The following is a 17,940-nucleotide window of genomic DNA, read 5'->3' as shown; positions in this document are numbered from 1 at the left end:
AGGCAATTTTAAGATTACAAAGAGGCCACTTTTTTTTTTATTGACAACTCAATCTCTACATACATTCAGTATTGCACAAATTACAAGTAGATTGACAATTATAATAATACAAACTCATGAGCATAAAGCTACTGCTCTAAGTTTTGGTACATTTTGTGCCAGGTACTTTATTTAGCAAATATGACAAACTCAGCTACTTTGATTCATAATAATCAGCTTTCAGAAAAAGCCTATATATCAGCTCATAAAACACTTAATATGTAAAACCCAGGAAAATCAGTAACTAAGTTGACAAAAGGAACACTGATAGAGAAAAACTGGTGACAAAATGTTAGGTTAAAATATTAAGTTTAAAAATTTTAGCAATTGGACATAGGATCCAGGAAGTGTCTTCATATTGAGAATTTTAGAAAAAGACCCCTATGTTCTTTACGATTAATTACTACTAGATGCCAAAGGGTATTTTTGGGTTGCTTTGTCTTCCCTGCTAGTATAAACCACTGCTTCATAGTTCAGAAGAAACGACATGGTACTTCACATAAATGGGTTTTAAAATAAGATTTTTCTCACTCAAAATAAAATAAAAATATGATCTCCATCAAATTACACAGAAATCTTACCGAAACATCAACCAGATAGAGAAGCCAGACTGCCCATTTACCTTCACTGCCTACCTCAGAGCATCAGGCTGGTGTGTCACCTACACAGAAGGGGAGATGCAGTCCCTGCTCTGCAGTGTACAGGGAGACACAAGACTTCCGCTTCCCCAGGGTTTTGTTTGAGAGAACTTTCAAACAAAAGGATCTAAGTCAGCTTGAGGTACCACCTTGAGCAGACATTTAGGGTGGCAAAAGAAATGGATGAAAAGTAGTGGGTGCCGCATTTCTTACCTTTTGATGCCACTACTCAGAATCATCCTACCTGCGTTCAAGGTCTTTGTGTGACACTTTCATGAAATGGCCGGTGCTACTTAAGGGTAAGCAAACGAGGCGTCCAACAATGAGATTTTGAATAAATACATGGAAAGGCTGTGCCAAGTTTGGGAAAAAAAGCAATGCACCTCATATCAGCCATCAGAACTTTCTGCCTCAGAATTTTAAGAACCATCAATCTGGTCTGAAAATGCACCAAGCCATTCAACAAACATCCATGGAGTGAAACACATCTATTAAGAATACGTTTCCCGAAATCCTCCCAGGCAAGCACCTTCCATAAAACTGGTTCCAACAGAAAGGATGCAGGAGATTAAGTGAAGGGTACAATTTTTTTTCTTTACAGTTCAGAAAAATGACCCAAAGAGAGTGATGGCTTCTTATTTTCTGTCCCCTAAAAAGAATACAAATGTCACTTCTTTTGGAATCTAACATACTGGCTTCATTTTCAAATTGCATTGCTTTATTTTCCTCATAAGGCAGCCATGCATCATAAACCTTAAGCACATGACAGTCACATGATTTTATCAGTAAGCCCAGGGCTTCCACAGGCTTTCCTGGAGCTTACTGCCAGAGTAGTCCTGAGGGGTCAAATATTAAAGCTTTCTCCACAGCCACACGTTCCTTTGATGTTTGGGTTATTGAACACAAACTCACTGGATAATTTGTCTTCAACATAGTCCATTTCTGTTCCTAAAAGTGTTAGCTGTGCTTTCTTTTCGATGAACACTCTGACTCCTTGGGGAGAAGAAAACACATGTCATATTAAGCCTGCATGCCAACAGAACTTGCGATTCAAAGCACAAGTGAACTTTAAATAGTAATAACTACTAAGAAAAATTAAACAGGAAGCTTTTGAATATGTCACATTTCCTTTAAGGGATTCAGTGCTCAGTTTCCTGTCTGTCCCCTCTTTCCATACAATAACCTATGTCAAAAACAATTATATTAGGTTAGAAAGTTGTACACAAGCAAATTCCATGACAAGTCTATGGAAAACAAGAATTTGCCTTTCACCATATATCACTCATTTTTCCTATTTGCAACATGAAGAAAAAATATATATTCTCAGTGAGAAGTTTGTAAAGATGGAGTCAAGAACCCTGCAAATGACATCTGTACCAACAACACAGTGGCACACCTAGAGACACACGAAAGACTGTGTTACAGTGGGCTGGTTTAATAAGACCCATCAGTATAATACAGCAATTCTGTTATTCTCTTTATGGGCTAGAAAACTGGTTATAACATAACCCTCTAGTAATTATGTTGGCAGAGGATGGCATCTTCATAAATACAATTGGTTTAAGAAAGTTTCCTTCCTTTTAAGAAACTGGGTCATTACTTAAGTAGAAACTATATTTATTAGATCTCTTCTTTAAGATGAAAAATTTAAGATTTAAGTTTATGTATTGACTTAAAGATTAAATATAAACCAATACAGTACGAATATTTTATTTCCTTCGTATATTTTTTCAAGATATTTCAATTAAGCATGTAATAAATAAATCCATACTCCTTGTTAAAAACAAAATATTTAAAAATTAACAAGTATCTTTATTGGTTAGTAATTTCAATTTAAAAAACAAACCCATGAAAGCTAGACAACAGCACACCTCCGACACACAAAGCTACCACTGCAAAACTCATGTACACTGAAGTTCCCCCAAAGTTGTAGCACTGTTTATTGTTTTACATAGGTTTTATCAGATTATTGCATAAAGGCAGCAAGCAGGGGCAAAATAAAATTAAAGAACTAAAAATTTCAATTTGGAAATAAAAACTGGAAATAGAGTTCTCAAAAGCATGAGATAACATTATTTATTTGACTTATATGCAAAACTGCGACTTCACACAAAAGTGCTTGGTTCACTCTGAAGCTTTATTGTCTTAAAACCTGCATAAATAATCTTTCAGAATTGAAATAAATAAACAAATTTATCCAATAATCTATCACTTAGTTACTAAGAGCACAGCTTCTGGAGTAAACCTGATTGAGTTCAAATGTTCACTAGGCCACTTACTAGCTCTGTGACCTTATGCAAATTATTTAACCTCTTCATGCCCCAGTTTCTCTTCATCTGCAAAATGGCGACAATATGGTACTATTCTCATTCAGTTCCTGTTAACATGAAAGTCCCTCAAACCATGCCCACCTCATAGTGAGCACTGTATATGCCATTCCTATTATTATCATTACTATTCATGCTACCTCAGGCTAAACATTTTAGGTAAAACAAAGCGCCCAGAAAAAGCTTGTTTAAAACTCACCATCTTGAACAACTTCTTCATCAGAATCTCCTTTTGTCTTTGTATATTCTAGAGTATAAGAAAGGCCATTACAACCCCTGGTTCGAACACCAACTTTCACACCTACCTGAAAAATAATTGTAAATATAAACTTAGTTTTAAAATAGTACAGATCAAATTCATATCCTATTAATAACAGTCCTGGCTATGATATTATTTATTTCTTCATAAGCTAAAAGATAAATATTTGATTCCTGGCTATATAATGTCCTTTCGGAAGTATAAGTAGAATGGGAAAACAAGAATTTAAAAAAATTTACCTATTGCACAAACATTCATTATGACACTAGTGGGGACCCAAAAAAGAATAAAAAACCAATTATATACAAAGAAAACAATATGGGGGGGAACTCAAAACTATAGTCACTAGCACCCTAAAAAAATAGCTTATATGCTTTTGCTATTTTCTTCCAGCCCTTGTTGTATATATAATCTAAACATAGTTTTTACCATAGTAGAGCAAATTTTTCCCTTTTTTCTTTTCATTTAAAACATCATCTATCAATGTAACTGCAAGTAATGCCTATGTAATATTCCATTATACCAATGTACGTTTATTACTTAACCAACTTCTAGTCATCTGGGCCGAGAATAACATTTTTAAAACAAGACTTTTAATTTAAAAAAAAAAAAAAAAAGAATATCACTTTTTTAAAAAAGAAAAGTATCTGATGGCAGTGATGACAACCTAAAAAAATGTACCTGCTCAAAAACAGTTTTGCTCCACACCTCATCAGGTGAGATGTTCTCAGGAAATTTCTCTATGGTTAGGTTTGCCAAGGTTCACAGGCTTGGCAATCAGATTGCCTCCACACAGGGCCTTAATTCTAGGGCAGACCTGTGTAAACATTCTCGAATACCAGAAAGCAAAAGACTGATGCCAACACAGATGTAAGAAATTTTTTAAAAGTGAGCAAACAGCACTTTTAGATCCTATCTGTTTTTTCATTTAAGTATACAGCAAAAGTATCATCATAGAAAGTATTATTTCACCAAGCAGACCCTGAAATCTCTGAAAAGCAGCAGTGTGTGTTTGCTTCAAGAAAGCAAGTGGGAAGATACTCGGTGAGGAGCACGAGTTAGGGTGTAAAGCTGTCTGGGAGTCCTAAGGCACTGACGCATTCAGGGAGTAGCTTCCCCTGTCCTTAAGCGACAGCAAGGAGACAGACTGATTTTATTCACCTTTAGAGGGACGGCTTAGAGAATGTGGGCAGGAATTTTACATATTCAGCATGATAAATAAACAATAAACGGTCTAGATGAAATTCTGGGGCGTACATCATAAGTATTTGTTTAACTTAGTTTTTATCTTTGTAAGCAGGAAGACCCAAGTAAGCAGGAAGTCAACACTGGAATGGGTCGAGATACATTAAGAATATGTGAAAATACTTTAGGTAACTGGAGTTTGGAAAAAGGATTGGCTGTGCAATAAATGACACCTGAAAAAGTGTTTGCTCAATCCTTTTCATGTTAACATAAACAAACATCCCTCAAATCTACAAAACTAAATTCTAGTTTCATTTGGTCAATTTCTACTCCAGTCATTAGTCTATCCATATGGAGTTGGAATGCTGATATACTTTAGTATTTAATAATTCTTTGGAGGAAGGTGCTAGAACTCCCATCACATTGTAATGTGGCTTGTAAAAACAGAACGTAGGAACCACTCTATAATCTAGTCACTAAAGGTGAACAGTCTTGGAAGTAATTTATAGTATTTCTTAGGCGATTAACAATGCACTAAGATTAAGATGATGCACACATCCCCTACTCATCAATTCCACATCTAGGAATATAGCCTATGTAATGCACTAAGCTACGCTTACAGGTCTAGAACAATGGGCCTGGTACACTACAGACACTGAATATTGTTGAATGAAATTTATGGCAGCACTGAATGAAAACAACCCAAAAGACCTTTAATATGGGGACTGGTTAAATAAATCAAACTTGCTCAATGGAATATACTATTATACGTAGCCGTGAAAAATAATGAAGCGGATCTTTATGCAATGATATGAAAGACCTTCAAGCTATTTTATTAGGGACAAAAAGCAGAACATAACCACAGCATGTATGCTATATTCTCATTTAAGTAAGAAAAGAGATACACATATCAATGCAACAAGCACAGCACAGTTGAGGCCAGTGGTTCTTCTCAGGGAAATATTTTTGGTTGTCACAACTGAGGGGTAAAGCAGTGCCACTGGCAGAGGCCAAAGATGACATTAAACATCCTGCAATCCACTCACAACAAAGAATTAGCCAGCCCAAAACATCACAGTGCTGAGGCTAAGAAACCCTGGTCTAGGTAAATAAAATGAACAGATTATCTCTGGAAAGACACTAAGTTGTCTCTTGAAAGGGAGAATGATGACAAAGTGTCTAGAATGAGAGAGTGACTTCCTTTTCATTGAGTATCTTGTTGGATAATCTGAATTTAAAATTATAAGCCTATTTTACTTTTTTAAATAAAAGCCCTCAACGAAAGCATACTGCTTAACACAAGATGAATTAATTGTGAGAATAAAACTATTTTTTACTAATATCTGTCTGATTGATTTTACTTACGTGTTCAGGCTTATCTTTAAGAAGTTGTTTTATCTTGTTTACTGCTGAAGGTGTCTGAAAAAGAAAATGTTATTAAGTTTTTAGCTACGAAATCTGCATTCTTCAAAGCCTTATATTTCCTAGCCTCTAAGATTACGCAAGTCTATCTTTAGCAAATTCATGTGATGAATTTATGTTCCATTCTCACCAGAGTAGCTTGTAGATTTTATACACAAACATATAAACTCTATTCAACCCTTGTCATGTCAACACAAACAAACATTTCTCAAATCTTCAAAGCTAAATTCTCATTTTATTTGGTCAATTTATACTCCAGTCATTACTCTATCCAAACGGAGATGGAATGCTGATATACTTTAGAGTTTAATAATTCTTAGCAGGAAGGTGCTAGAGCTCCTATTACACTGTAACACAAGTTGTACAACAAAATCTAGAAACCGTTCTCTTTATTTTTAAAATATCTTCTAGGAACATCCTTTTTATCTTGCTCCTCTCAGTCAAGGCCAGCTCCCTGTCACAATCTCTAAGGTACTATTTACTTACATCATAGATGTAATCTTTCCAGGCAGCATCTATTTTGTGCTCCTATTATAAGCCCAGTAACACGCACATTGCCGGACACAGAAAGCACTCAATAGCCAATGAATGAATCAAGTACCTCATTGGGAAAGCCAACCTTCGGGCATTTTTTCCTGTTGTTAGTTAGCTTTATTGCTCTTTTTGCTTACTCAAAATCTACTTCAAATCCATCAAAATGCATACCTAGAAAAAAAGGTGCTAGCAGCATCAAATAACCCACAGTGTGCCACTTGTACCAGTCCCACCAAACGTTCACAGATTCTAAAGTTGGCTTAAATCAGTATTTTCAGGGTATCTAAGCTAGTCAACAATAAAAACAAGGGCAGGGAGGAGTTTTTTGGGAAAAATTCTGTTTAACCTAGCCCAGTTGTCTTCAGAATAAGAAAAATGTCACAACATATTGCACGTATACAGGTCAGCCTCACCAACCCTATTTTCTTGAGACAGAGGCTGTTAGGGACAAAGCCTGTTCTAGGGCATTCCTGGTACACCTGTGTCCCAGCCTGTTACTTGGCTTAAATGGCTGTTTACAGTCGCTCCTCAGGATTCTTGTGAGCTTTAAATGAATGGATTCATGAAGAGCATTTAGAACAGTGCCAGGCGTAAAAAGCTCAACATTAAATTAGCTATTGTCACAACGATGAGACTATACCACAACAAAGAGATAACGTCCTTCCTACTTTCTGCTTAATTAGCTCCCCTAGCTGGCAATGCTGTGCTGGTCCTCTGGTTTTATCGTATTGGCATTTTCCTGGTTTGTGAAATCCCTAAGATTGGACTGTGACTGGGTAGTAACCGCAGCCAGACTCAAACCTGTGTCGTGGGAGCAGACCCAACGATGGCCCCAGAAGTTGCTCTTCTGCCTTATCTGGTGGGGGCTCGGCCAGATGAGGATGCTGAAACGGAGTCTGGACTCAAATTAGAAAGGTCAAGAAACCGACTTAGAAGGTCAAGACTAGCATTTTTTAAAAACACAAAATAGAAAACAATGCATCATACTTGATAAAGATGAATGTTTAGTGAAATTCTGACTTCAGTTATTAAAATATGGTATGTACATATATATTTGTTATTGTTGTGTCACTGTAAAAAAAAAAGTTAAAGAAATCACTACCAGTACATGCCTTTAAGGCCTTTTTCCCACAATTCTATCAGAACTGGAGCCAAGCAGCCAAACAAGGCAGGGAATAGCACACAGGAGGAGGGAGAAGGAAATGCTGGAAAAAATTATGATTTTTATTTTTTTGGAAATCACAGCATACCATTTTCAAATAGTTACAGAAATATTAACAAAATTTTTTTATTGTTCAATACCCAGTAGAAACTAGCTTCCATAATTTTCATGATTATTATTTCCCATGAGTCCTAAAGAAATTAATCTAATTACCCTCAAAAGCAAAAGATTTCTGGTAAGTTAAAACAGCCATGGGAAAATATTCACTGGACGTACAACCCAAGGTGTAGTACTGGTTTAATTCCGGTGGGTCAAAGGTGCAGAGAGTACTCCACTGCATGACATGAAGAAAACACAGGGGTGGGGGTGGGCACACTACATTGTCACCAAGCCCCAAAGGTTTTTATCTCCAAGTGATTTTCTAAGTGATCTAATTTGGTTTTACAAAATAATATATTTTCTTCTTTTCTCAACTCTTAGTAGAATACACAGGAGCCTTGTCATCTCTTAATTTTCCTGTGTCAGGCAAAAGTCAAACATACTCCATTGCGAGGAGTGTTACTAATGATGGATAACCCAGTTGGGTACTCATTTAAAATGGTTCTTATAACTTTCCATGTGATGGACCTGATTTTCAGAACAAGTCAGAATGACTAAGTAGGGAATGCTTGGGATGAAAAGAAAACTTCTAGCTATAAAATGTACTTTAAAAAAATCTCAATACCAGGCAGAAGCTAAGGTATTTGTTCTGAGTCTCTCTGCATATTCTGGCTTTGCACTTGAGTAAAATCAATTTGGGAAATAGTATAAAAACTTCAACTAAACCATGCTGGAAGCCTAGCAGCCTTCCAATTTCAATGCATTTCCCCAAACAACTAGGAAACCCATATCTTTCTAAGAACTTTATGGATACTTAATGATTCTAAGTCACCTGAGATTTGGCCAGTGAATTAAAACTTGAGATCCTTGAAAGTCAATGACATATAATGATAATTTTTAATCTACTCATATGTGTATTTGCAAGAACAAGACATTCTTTCAAACGAAAGAAAATCTGAGATATTTTGGCCTTAAAAAAAGAATTTCAGTCTGTTTTTGGTGTTAAAATCAAGAGAAAAGGCACTGCAGATGAGGCATTTTTTAAACTTCATAGCAACATATTTTTACTCAATGCCATACGGTTTCTATTCCTTGTAGCAGAAACTTTTCATCTTCAATACCATGTTTCCTTAATTTACCAGGCAATTTTCACTTTTTGTTGTTTAAAAAATAAAAACTCAAAGTTTAACTCCATGATTATGCAAACTAGACGTGCTAACGACTACAACCTATTTTAATTTCATTATAAATCTGGCATTTTAAGCCTTAAAAGATGGTAAATAGCAGCCAATGAACAAATTACAGTCTATTTTGTTTAACTCATTCTTTAACAGCTATGGGTGGCATTATGGTGCTGTTTTCCTTTTGTCTTTTCCTCTCTCTCTGTGTGTATAATCATAGTCTACATACATGATTTTGTAGCTACATTTTAAAAGTTTAACATGTTTGTCATTTGATACAGAGTAACAAACATATACTCACTACTGATTAACTTAGGTGCTTAATGGTTTATATGCACCATCTTTTATACTTACAATTCTGTGATTTGAGTATTAAAGATTAAATAATTTGCAAAGGGCTAGTAAGTCAAAGAATGAAGAATCATATTCCCGAACTTTTTCAAAAAATCATTATTTACAAGGACTACATAATATTTCACCACCAAGATCTACTTTAATTTACTTAACCAATCTGATTAATAGACATTTAGGTTACTTCCAATTGTTTCGTGTGTAATATCTCTTAAATTGCCTATATATACAAATCTTACTGCTTGCTCATTTGTTCCAAAGGCTACTCCTTCAATGAATGAAGAGCATGTAATTGAGTCCCGATGTACTTAACATCTGTTTCCCAGCCCTTCTCAACCAGGCGCCACTAGAAAGTTAAGCCCTAAGGCACCCATTGCACATAATAAATTCACTTCTCTCCTGCTCATCAAGAATGATGCTGGCTATGTACCATCATTCTCTCACAGCTTTTGGCTTAGCTTTATATACAGCTGTGGGTATCCCTAATCCTAAATTGGGGTTGTACTAACTCTGACTTGCACAAACATGGAAATGAAGCCTCTGCCAGCAGGGTAGTGTTAACTCTTTAGGTTCTTTAATCATATTTTACTCTGGCTCCTACAGGTTCAATTTCATTTGTCAATTCCTGGGTGTGTAGGAAAGTAGGAGGATGGAGTGTGTCATATCCCTGGATGTTCTCTGCAGGTGTTCGAGGGTACTCATTTTGATGTAGTGGGTTGAAGTCTTAAAGCATTCAATCAAGAAACCATTTCTGGTTTGCATAAAAAGTGTCATGGGCAGCCTGTCACTAGTCTTTTAAGTCTTTTTCTCTGGCAAACCACCAGTCCTCTCATGGATTAACAGCACTTAATGGAGATAATTTGGTGCTGACAACATGGAACCATGTTCTCATTTCATCAATTCCTTTTCCTACCCTCTCATTGGTAGACCTCACAGGCATAGCACTTATCAAAGGTTGCAACATGGCAAATTCCTGAAGTCAAAATTTACATGTAGGTAACACTGGTCTCTTCTTACCTTTCACCAAATTATCTCTAGTTTCATTTGCTCTCACTTGTCTCTATTCTTTACCTTTTGATAACGTCACTGCTTTTGACTTCACAGAACATGTGGAGTTAAAAATGTTTGCAGAAACACATGAAAACTACATGCATGAAAGTGTTTTTAGACTAGGAAACATATGCTAAGATTAAAATGACTGCAAGCCTGCTATTATACACTGTTGGTGGAAAGAAGTGCCGACGTGCTTTTTCTCTGGTACCAGCTTCTCCAAAGATCACAGAGAAAAAAACTCCTGAAGTCAGCCAGTTAAGTAGGATGAATTCAGATAATGGACTCCTGCAAGTTAATGAGAACAGCTGATCAAAGGCAACAAGGAGCCCTTGTGAACTGAGAACTGACAGGATAAAGCAGTGCTGGTAGCAGAATGGGCCTGGTAAGTGGTAACATCTAATGAAGCACAAGGAGTTAATTGTGGAGAGACAGCCCGGGTCTGAGGTTGTACTAACCTAGTAATTCCTAGAGGTCATAAAGGCCTGGGCCCATGACTGTGTCCCTAGGGGGTGGGAACTGTAGCATTTATGTCTTATCCAGAAACATAGGTCTTAAATGTCTGCAGAATGGAGAGAAAGGGGATGACTAGAAAATTTTGAAGAAACAGGTTAATATGCCAAACAGTGGAGAAAGAAAAGGCAAAAAGTGTCTGCACTTCTTGGCTTTACCATTATTATGGGAGAAGTCTTTTGAATTCTGAGTAATTTTTACTGAGATTGAAAGACAAAAAGTATGAGTTCTTGTGATTTTGAGACCTTAGAAAATTTGAAGAATCCATGATTTATCTTTCAAACATGAAAACTCGGCGTCACAGGAAAAATATAGAATACAGTACCCTATATAATTAGGATAACCTTCTTATGGGCCTAAAACATTAATCCATTGTAAAAATGAATTCTCCCACTTGATCACGACTTTCTTCTATTTTGCTACAACTAATTTTCTGGCAATGGACCTTCTTGGCATTACAATGAATGGAATCAAGGATTCAATTTCAATACAGTAGTCTGTCGTCTCTAGGAGAAAATTGCTTGCAAAGTCTTCTTAACCAAGAGAGGGTGTGTTAAAAAGGTTGAACTGATCATAAGCTTTCCAATGAAATTAATCTTTTCAAAACTGCAACTACGAGCGACTGCTTAATGGATATGAGGTTTCCTTTTGGGATGAAATGTTTTGGAACTAAGTAGAAGTGATAGCTGCATGGCATTGTGAATGTACTAAATGCTACTGAACTGAACACTTTAAAATGGTTAATTTTATGTGAATTTCCCCTCAGTTAAAAAAAAAACTGCATAGTACGTTGGGGATCCAGTATGCACGATAAATTCAAGTATCTGCATATGTACTGCGGTGCCCTCTGAGTATGTTAAACCTCTCACCCAGAAAACGCTGTAAACAAACTCAGGGTAGAAATGTTAATCCTTCTTTGTTCTTCGTCTGAGCTGACCAGGGCCCAGGATAGCCAGAGGCACATAGAGTGTTTCAAAGACTCCTCTAACCCCAGTACCTGGAAGTAACCCTTAAGGTTCAGCAACAGCCTTGATCTCAGCAAAGAGGGTGGGCTTTGTTGGGGCCGCACTCTGCCAAACAGCACTTATACTAGTCCTCCCCAAGCACCTCTAGGCAGGACTGCTGGTTTATTCACCCGCTTATCCCTGGCGCCTGGCACATCCGACTTCGGAACAACCTGTAACCTCAAGCACTGCAGCCCCAAGGGCCCTCAAGGGGTTCCTGGCCTTCAGGCAGGCCACAGAGGACCTCCCCGGGTCGCGCTCGCACATCGCCCCCTGCCCAGCACGCGGCGGCGCACGGCCTGATGGGAAACGTAGTCCCCGGACACCAGCTCCCGCGGAGCAGCCCCTCCCTGGTTTGTTTATCTTCCCCGTGGGGAGGGGTAGGGCGGCTACGCAGCGGCCGCGAAGCGGCCCGGGGCCGGGGCCCAGCCTCTCTGCGTGCCGTGCTCCGCCGCGGTGACCTCCACTCGCGGAACGGAGGTGAACCAATGTCACAGGCCCGGCCGCGCGCCCCAGCCACTCACCAGGGTGAGGGCGGCCCGGGTGGGCTGCAGCTTCCTCTTGCTCACAGCCCGGACTGTGGCCCGGACTAACGAAGCCGACATTCTCGCGGTCCAGCCGCCCGGGTGCCTTGGGCCGGAGCTCGGCCACCTCAGCCTCTCTCCATGGACACGGCGGGCGCATTGACGCCACAAGCTCCGGCGCAGGGCGCCTCAGGCCCCGCCCCTGCTATTGGGTGGGCCGCATGACTGACGTGTGGAAGGCGGGGCGTGTGCCACGGGCACGTGACGCGGCGGCGCAGGGGCCTGGGAGGAAGGTTGTCACCTCGCGGGCTCACTTGTCGTGATACTGGGATCGTGGCTGGGGCACGCGGAATGTCTTCCGACTTATGGACTCAGGAGGCGCATCGCTCCAGGACCTGCCCCCTGGATTAGATGCAGAGACACCACTAAGAACTGCGGAGAGTCAGCCCAGCACGGATGCTGGGCCTCTCAAAGGCATAATGGTTCCAGCTACAGACATTTATCTTTTTGGTCCAACTGGGCAGTTAAGAACAGAATTAGGCAGAGTCGTACAGTAAATAAATAGCCCCCAGCAAGCGTGCTGTATTGCCTGGGATACTTAAACATGGTGCTAATGCAATTTTCGCTTTAGGTGCTGATTTTGGAACCCAACCCTAATGTAAGACTGGGCAGCTCTGTGAATACTTTTATAGCGAAACCCAATCAATAACCTTGATTGAACACCTGTTGTCAGACCTTGTCGTGGCTGCTCAAGAGTTATGTCTTTTAATTCTGCCGGTTAATTCAGCAAATATTTCTGAGCACCAGGCACTATACTTCAACGTAACACAGGAAGCCTGAAAAACGGAGGGTCCAGGGAAGATGCGATCCTGGTAGGACAGAAATGTAGTGGGGTTAGCAGATGGGAGAACATCAGGATAGGCGACATTTCTCACAGAAGTGCTAGAGGTAAAGGGAAAAAAGTTCTGTGGAGTGGTGATGGGGAGGATAGATTCTTGCTAGTGTTCTGATGTGGAAAGAACTAATCAGTGTTTGAGAGCCCAGTTTATCTTTAAATCCCCTAGAGCCCACAGGATTGGATAGTTCAAAACTGCATTAAGTAGTTCCATCTCCTTGCTACTGAAATGCAATTGCATTGACAGTAAGAAGATAGCTTTTTCCTCCCTAAGCCCCAAAGCACACAGAAGAAACAGATTAAGAGAGTAATGTGGTGGGCTAGTCTCTTGGCTTCATCTGACTAGTTGGAGGATTACGGATAAGGTAATTTACATCTTAAGTCCTTCCTCCTCCAGATAAAGATTAAATAAAAAGTCCTTAGAACAGTGCAAGGCACATGGCAGTACTCAAAAAACATTAATGGATATTTATAGATGCCATGTATTGTGAAACTACCAGTGGCAGATATATGCCATTATACATTTGTCCAAACCCATAGAATATACCACACCAAGAATGAATCCTAGTGTAAACAGACTTTGGGTAACAATGGCGTGTCCATTGGTTCATGGATTGCAACAAATGTCCCACCCTTGTGTACAAAGTGCATAGTGAGGGAAGCTGGCTTGTGAGGGCATGTGGAAACTCCGTACTTTCTGTTCAATTTTGCTGTGACCCCAAAACTACTCTAAAAAATTACGTTATCATTCTATCGATTATTGAAATACAGCTGTGTAGTACTTTATAGCTTTCAAAAGAACCCTTGAGCACACTGTCTCCTAATAGCCTCATAACTGAGCAGTAAAGGACAGGAGTGTCGAAGCAGCTATTTTACAAACAATGCTTAAATTCAAGTCTAATGAATAGACATGATTTTTAAAATTTAGTTTGTTTTTTGATTCAGAATCCTGTATATTTAACAGTCTTTTTTCCCCTATTTAATACACACTACTCAGTTTTTAACTTGGTTAGCTGTACTGCATATAAGTGCTAAGCCATGAAATCTACTTGTCAGTGGATCAGTAATACCTACCGTTATTTGAAACTAGTGCTTTAAATTGGCATGCTAGAAGTTTTCATGACTATATATATGTGCGCTCCTTTATCTCAGAGCAGCAGCTGTCCTGTGGTGTTGAAATGAGGCGGGTATGGGAACTGTTGGTGTTTGCAAGCTGTAACCATTTTTAGATTTCCAGTGTTAGAAACTCTCAATAGGGAAATAGATGTCCAACACTGCATTTCAGGAGTTAGTTTTAGGGTTCTAGCCATTTAAAAGTCTTTTCTTAGTGAGAACTTAATTGATCTTCACTACTCTGTGGAAGGAAAGTTATGATTTTCATTTTATAGGCAATGAAACGGAAGTGCCAAGAGATTAGGGGGAGTGCCACACTCAGCTGGAAAACTGGCAGAGCCAGACCCCAATTAAGTCTATAACTCCACACAGTAAAGCTTGCTAAATTCTTAACTGCTGTCCAAACATGCCTGCTTTCAAAGAAAAAAGCATGGAACACATCTTAATGCTTTTATGGGAGTTTGTTAAAATCTGTATTTGCTTTTTTGACATTTTTTTTTTTTTTGGCCTGTAACACTAAGAACCCTATTGACTGACCTATCCACAAATTTTTCTACTCAGGTAAGTTTTTTTTTTTTTTTTAATAGAACCATTTTCGAAATACATTTCAAGATGAAAAGCAAACTGAAGTTATCTCAGAACATTTGAGTAACATCTCTAAGTGTGGCACATTGTTGATACTGTACACACTGAGCAAGAGATTGAAAAGGTATTGATTGGGGCTATAAAAATGGATTTCATGTTTTTGTTTGTTCCTGAAAAAGAAAAGAACCCCAGTAGTGGGGCATTCGTAGAGCTTGTTAAGAGAGACAGGCCAGCTGCATTTGAAAGACAGCTAAGCCCTGGGAACTGGACAAGGAATGGAGCAGATATATCTGTCCCCTAGCTGTGAAGGGGCTGTGACCGGCATCCAAACAAAGGGAGCAAAGAACAAAGGGCAATCCATTCTCCAGGTTTGCTGGCAAATACTGGTTGGTACTGTCTCACTGATTCAGTGTGAGGGATCAAAAATCAAACAAAAAGCCCAATACACTGGGTAGGATCTACTATAAGAATCAAAACAGAATGCAGGAAACTTTTAAACATCCTTAAAGAGATTTAAGAACATGGTTTCTATGTAAAGGAAGATAATAAACAAGCTAAAAGAATGAGAGAAAAAGGAAGGGCGGTAAGTTATGGTCAAGAAAATTAGACATGAAATGACAAAATTCACGTTAGAAACAGCAAACAGCAGGATGACACTAAAAATCAAACCGGTCGTAGAGACTGAACTTGAGAAGTTCTCCTATCATGAAGGAAAAAAGAGGAACATGAAGACAAAAGTATTTTTGAGGAAAAAAAAAAATAAGAACATACTTTCCCAAATTGAAAAACGCTTGGGTGGGGCGATACATTGGATTCAATTTTGTTTCAGACAAGTGTTACCTACTCAAAAGTCACAGGGATAAACCACAAAATCATCCAAGCAGAAAGATAAAACCTATATGGGAACAAAAATTAGGCTGGCCTCAAACTTCTGCTATGCCAGGAGACAACCGAATCAATAGGCTTTCCAAAGAAAATGTGACAAGAATTTTATGCCCAGTCAAGTTGACTTTCATACACGAAGGCAAGAGAACTCAGAAGAGCAGCCACTGAGGAAAGTCATGTAGAGCAGAGTTTCAGCCTAGGTTGCATAATTCACTTAATTCATGAGTTTGTGTTCGTTCAAAGTGAGTAAGGAACGATCACTAATTCTTTCTACCAGAACTGCCAATTCTAAAGTTAATTTTGACGTGATTCTTCTTTAGCTGGAATGTCTTCAAATAATTTGTTAAAAAAAAAAAGGGGCACACACATAGGTTTGTATTTATTGAGTCCTCTCCTATCTGGGAATGCTTGCCCAGCAAGCATCCTCTGCATTCCTATCTATGTATTCAGCCCCAAGTCTGTGCCTCTTATTTGCACATTCCCAGTGCTTGGCACATAGTGGGTATCAAAAAACACCAGGTCACATGAGCACAAGTAAAGGGAATACGAGATAAAGAGGAGCTGATCTGTACTGTTTATACTCCTTGATCTGGTTTCCTCATGAAATTTATGACTCTCACTAGAAAGTGATGTGGCTAAAATTACAGGTAAAAATTTTGATTTTATTTAAAAATGATAAATCAATCGAGGCATAGTTCTGACCATGAACTACTGAAGGACTTGAGAAGTTAGAGAAACAGTTCCATGAAGATGCTAGTCTGACCCAAAGTGACACCAACCAAACTTGTGATTGGCAGAGATAGCCTCTTTAATCTTCAGGGATTTTTTTGAAGTTATCCACCCTAATTTCTGAATATCATTAAAAAGTAAAAAGCACTTTTGTTTTTCCTTTGAAAATGTTTTTAGCAGCAAACAGGACTACTTGTTTTCCTTACTTCATTTTTATGAATGAAGTAGTTTATGTCAACTTACTTAAAATTAGCGAGGGGAAAATACAAAAAGCCTTTCAGTGGCATTGCTCATCCATGGAAGACTCACATAAACAGGTACTCATGTTCATGTTATCACTTCTTCTACAAATATCAATAAAATAAGGTTTGTAAATTGTAAATACAGTAGTAGTAGTTCACACATATTTGACACGCTTTCACACAAGTATTCAGTAAACAACAATAAATATAATTTCTCTTCAAAACAAAAAAGGGATTTATAGGGAAGGATTAATTTACTTGGGGTTTATCGGCACACCATTTTTAGTGTGCTCTGAAAGGATTAAAAACCATGAAATTGTATTCATTGAATACTGGCCCATAGATATATATTTTTTTTAAACCTGGGTTAAATGCATACACCATGGCTTTTTATTAAAATCCTTAAATCTATGGGGATTTGATAGGTAAGACTCCATTAAAATTTTTTCCCTCATTAACAATTTCATTCATCAGAAAAAAAAAAAAAATCTGACAGTTCCCTTAAATGTTAAGTTGAAGCCTGATCTATGCTGCTGTGTCCTGTGAAATGAACCTAATTTTCAAAGTGAATAGGAACGCCTGAGTGGCCATTTATAGAGTGCTGCATTTTCCTTCCCTCATGATTCCTGCTGGGTCCTCTTCGCTGAGGCTTTTCCCTGAGTCATGTATTTACTGGAAAGGCTACCTAGAGGAGGGGAGAAAACAAAACCCAACATAAATAAAATAAGCCTCACTTCATTGCAAAAGCCACAAAATAGCTTCTTATTGTTAATTATCAAAGAAACTTTTCATACTGGAATTGGTCACTTGTCTTGAATTAAGTAATTAGGCTAGATATAAAAAAGCATATAGTACATGAAACATGATCTATTAAACATAAGCTTAGTCAAAATTCTTTCTAAATGCAGACAAGTTGCTAGAGTGACATCATTTTAATACATTTCCATGTTCACTATTTCCATATTGGTGCAGGTGAACTTTTCAAAGGCTCTACTTTTGAAGATTAGTGTCTTCATTTGCAACTGAATATAATAAACTGCAGAGAATTCTTTGGTCAAAAATAAATATGCTGCCTCATTACTCTGCAGACATGAAGCTGTGAATGATGACATTGTAGCAATAACTTATTGATATAAAAAGAAAAAAGTAAATTTATTATATTTACAGGTGAAGGACAGAAGTGAGAATTACTAATTAAAACCA

The 17,940-nt window shown here is 38.2% G+C and overlaps 2 protein-coding genes across 9 annotated transcripts in view; both read right to left on the bottom strand.

Annotated features, from left to right (window-relative positions):
- Positions 1-14: 14 nt before the first annotated feature.
- Positions 15-12,501, bottom strand: ISCA1 (iron-sulfur cluster assembly 1). Its single transcript, XM_039875632.1, has 4 exons — positions 12,289-12,501; positions 5,814-5,867; positions 3,204-3,309; positions 15-1,670 (listed from the first exon to the last, which is right to left on the bottom strand). The coding sequence occupies exons 1-4, from the start codon at positions 12,367-12,369 to the stop codon at positions 1,522-1,524; spliced, it is 390 nt and encodes a 129-aa protein (XP_039731566.1). The 5' UTR covers positions 12,370-12,501; the 3' UTR covers positions 15-1,521.
- Positions 12,502-16,100: 3,599 nt separating this feature from the next.
- Positions 16,101-17,940, bottom strand: part of TUT7 (terminal uridylyl transferase 7) — a 51,229-nt gene continuing 49,389 nt past the window's right edge. For 6 of the 8 annotated variants that reach the window (XM_039875617.1, XM_039875621.1, XM_039875620.1 and 3 more), the window contains one exon: positions 16,408-17,422. In XM_039875617.1, the coding sequence (XP_039731551.1) occupies positions 17,355-17,422 (68 nt within the window). In that variant the 3' untranslated portion in view covers positions 16,408-17,354. Of the gene's footprint in view, positions 17,423-17,940 lie in introns of all 8 variants that reach the window. The other 2 variants (XM_039875619.1, XM_039875623.1) reach the window with 1 other exon arrangement.

This window comes from Pteropus medius, unplaced genomic scaffold, assembly GCF_902729225.1.
Source record: "Pteropus medius unplaced genomic scaffold, Ma_sr-lr_union100, whole genome shotgun sequence".
Taxonomy (NCBI): Eukaryota; Metazoa; Chordata; class Mammalia; order Chiroptera; family Pteropodidae; genus Pteropus; species Pteropus medius.
Note: the sequence above shows the minus strand (reverse complement) of the source record. Positions and strands in the feature narration are given on the sequence as shown.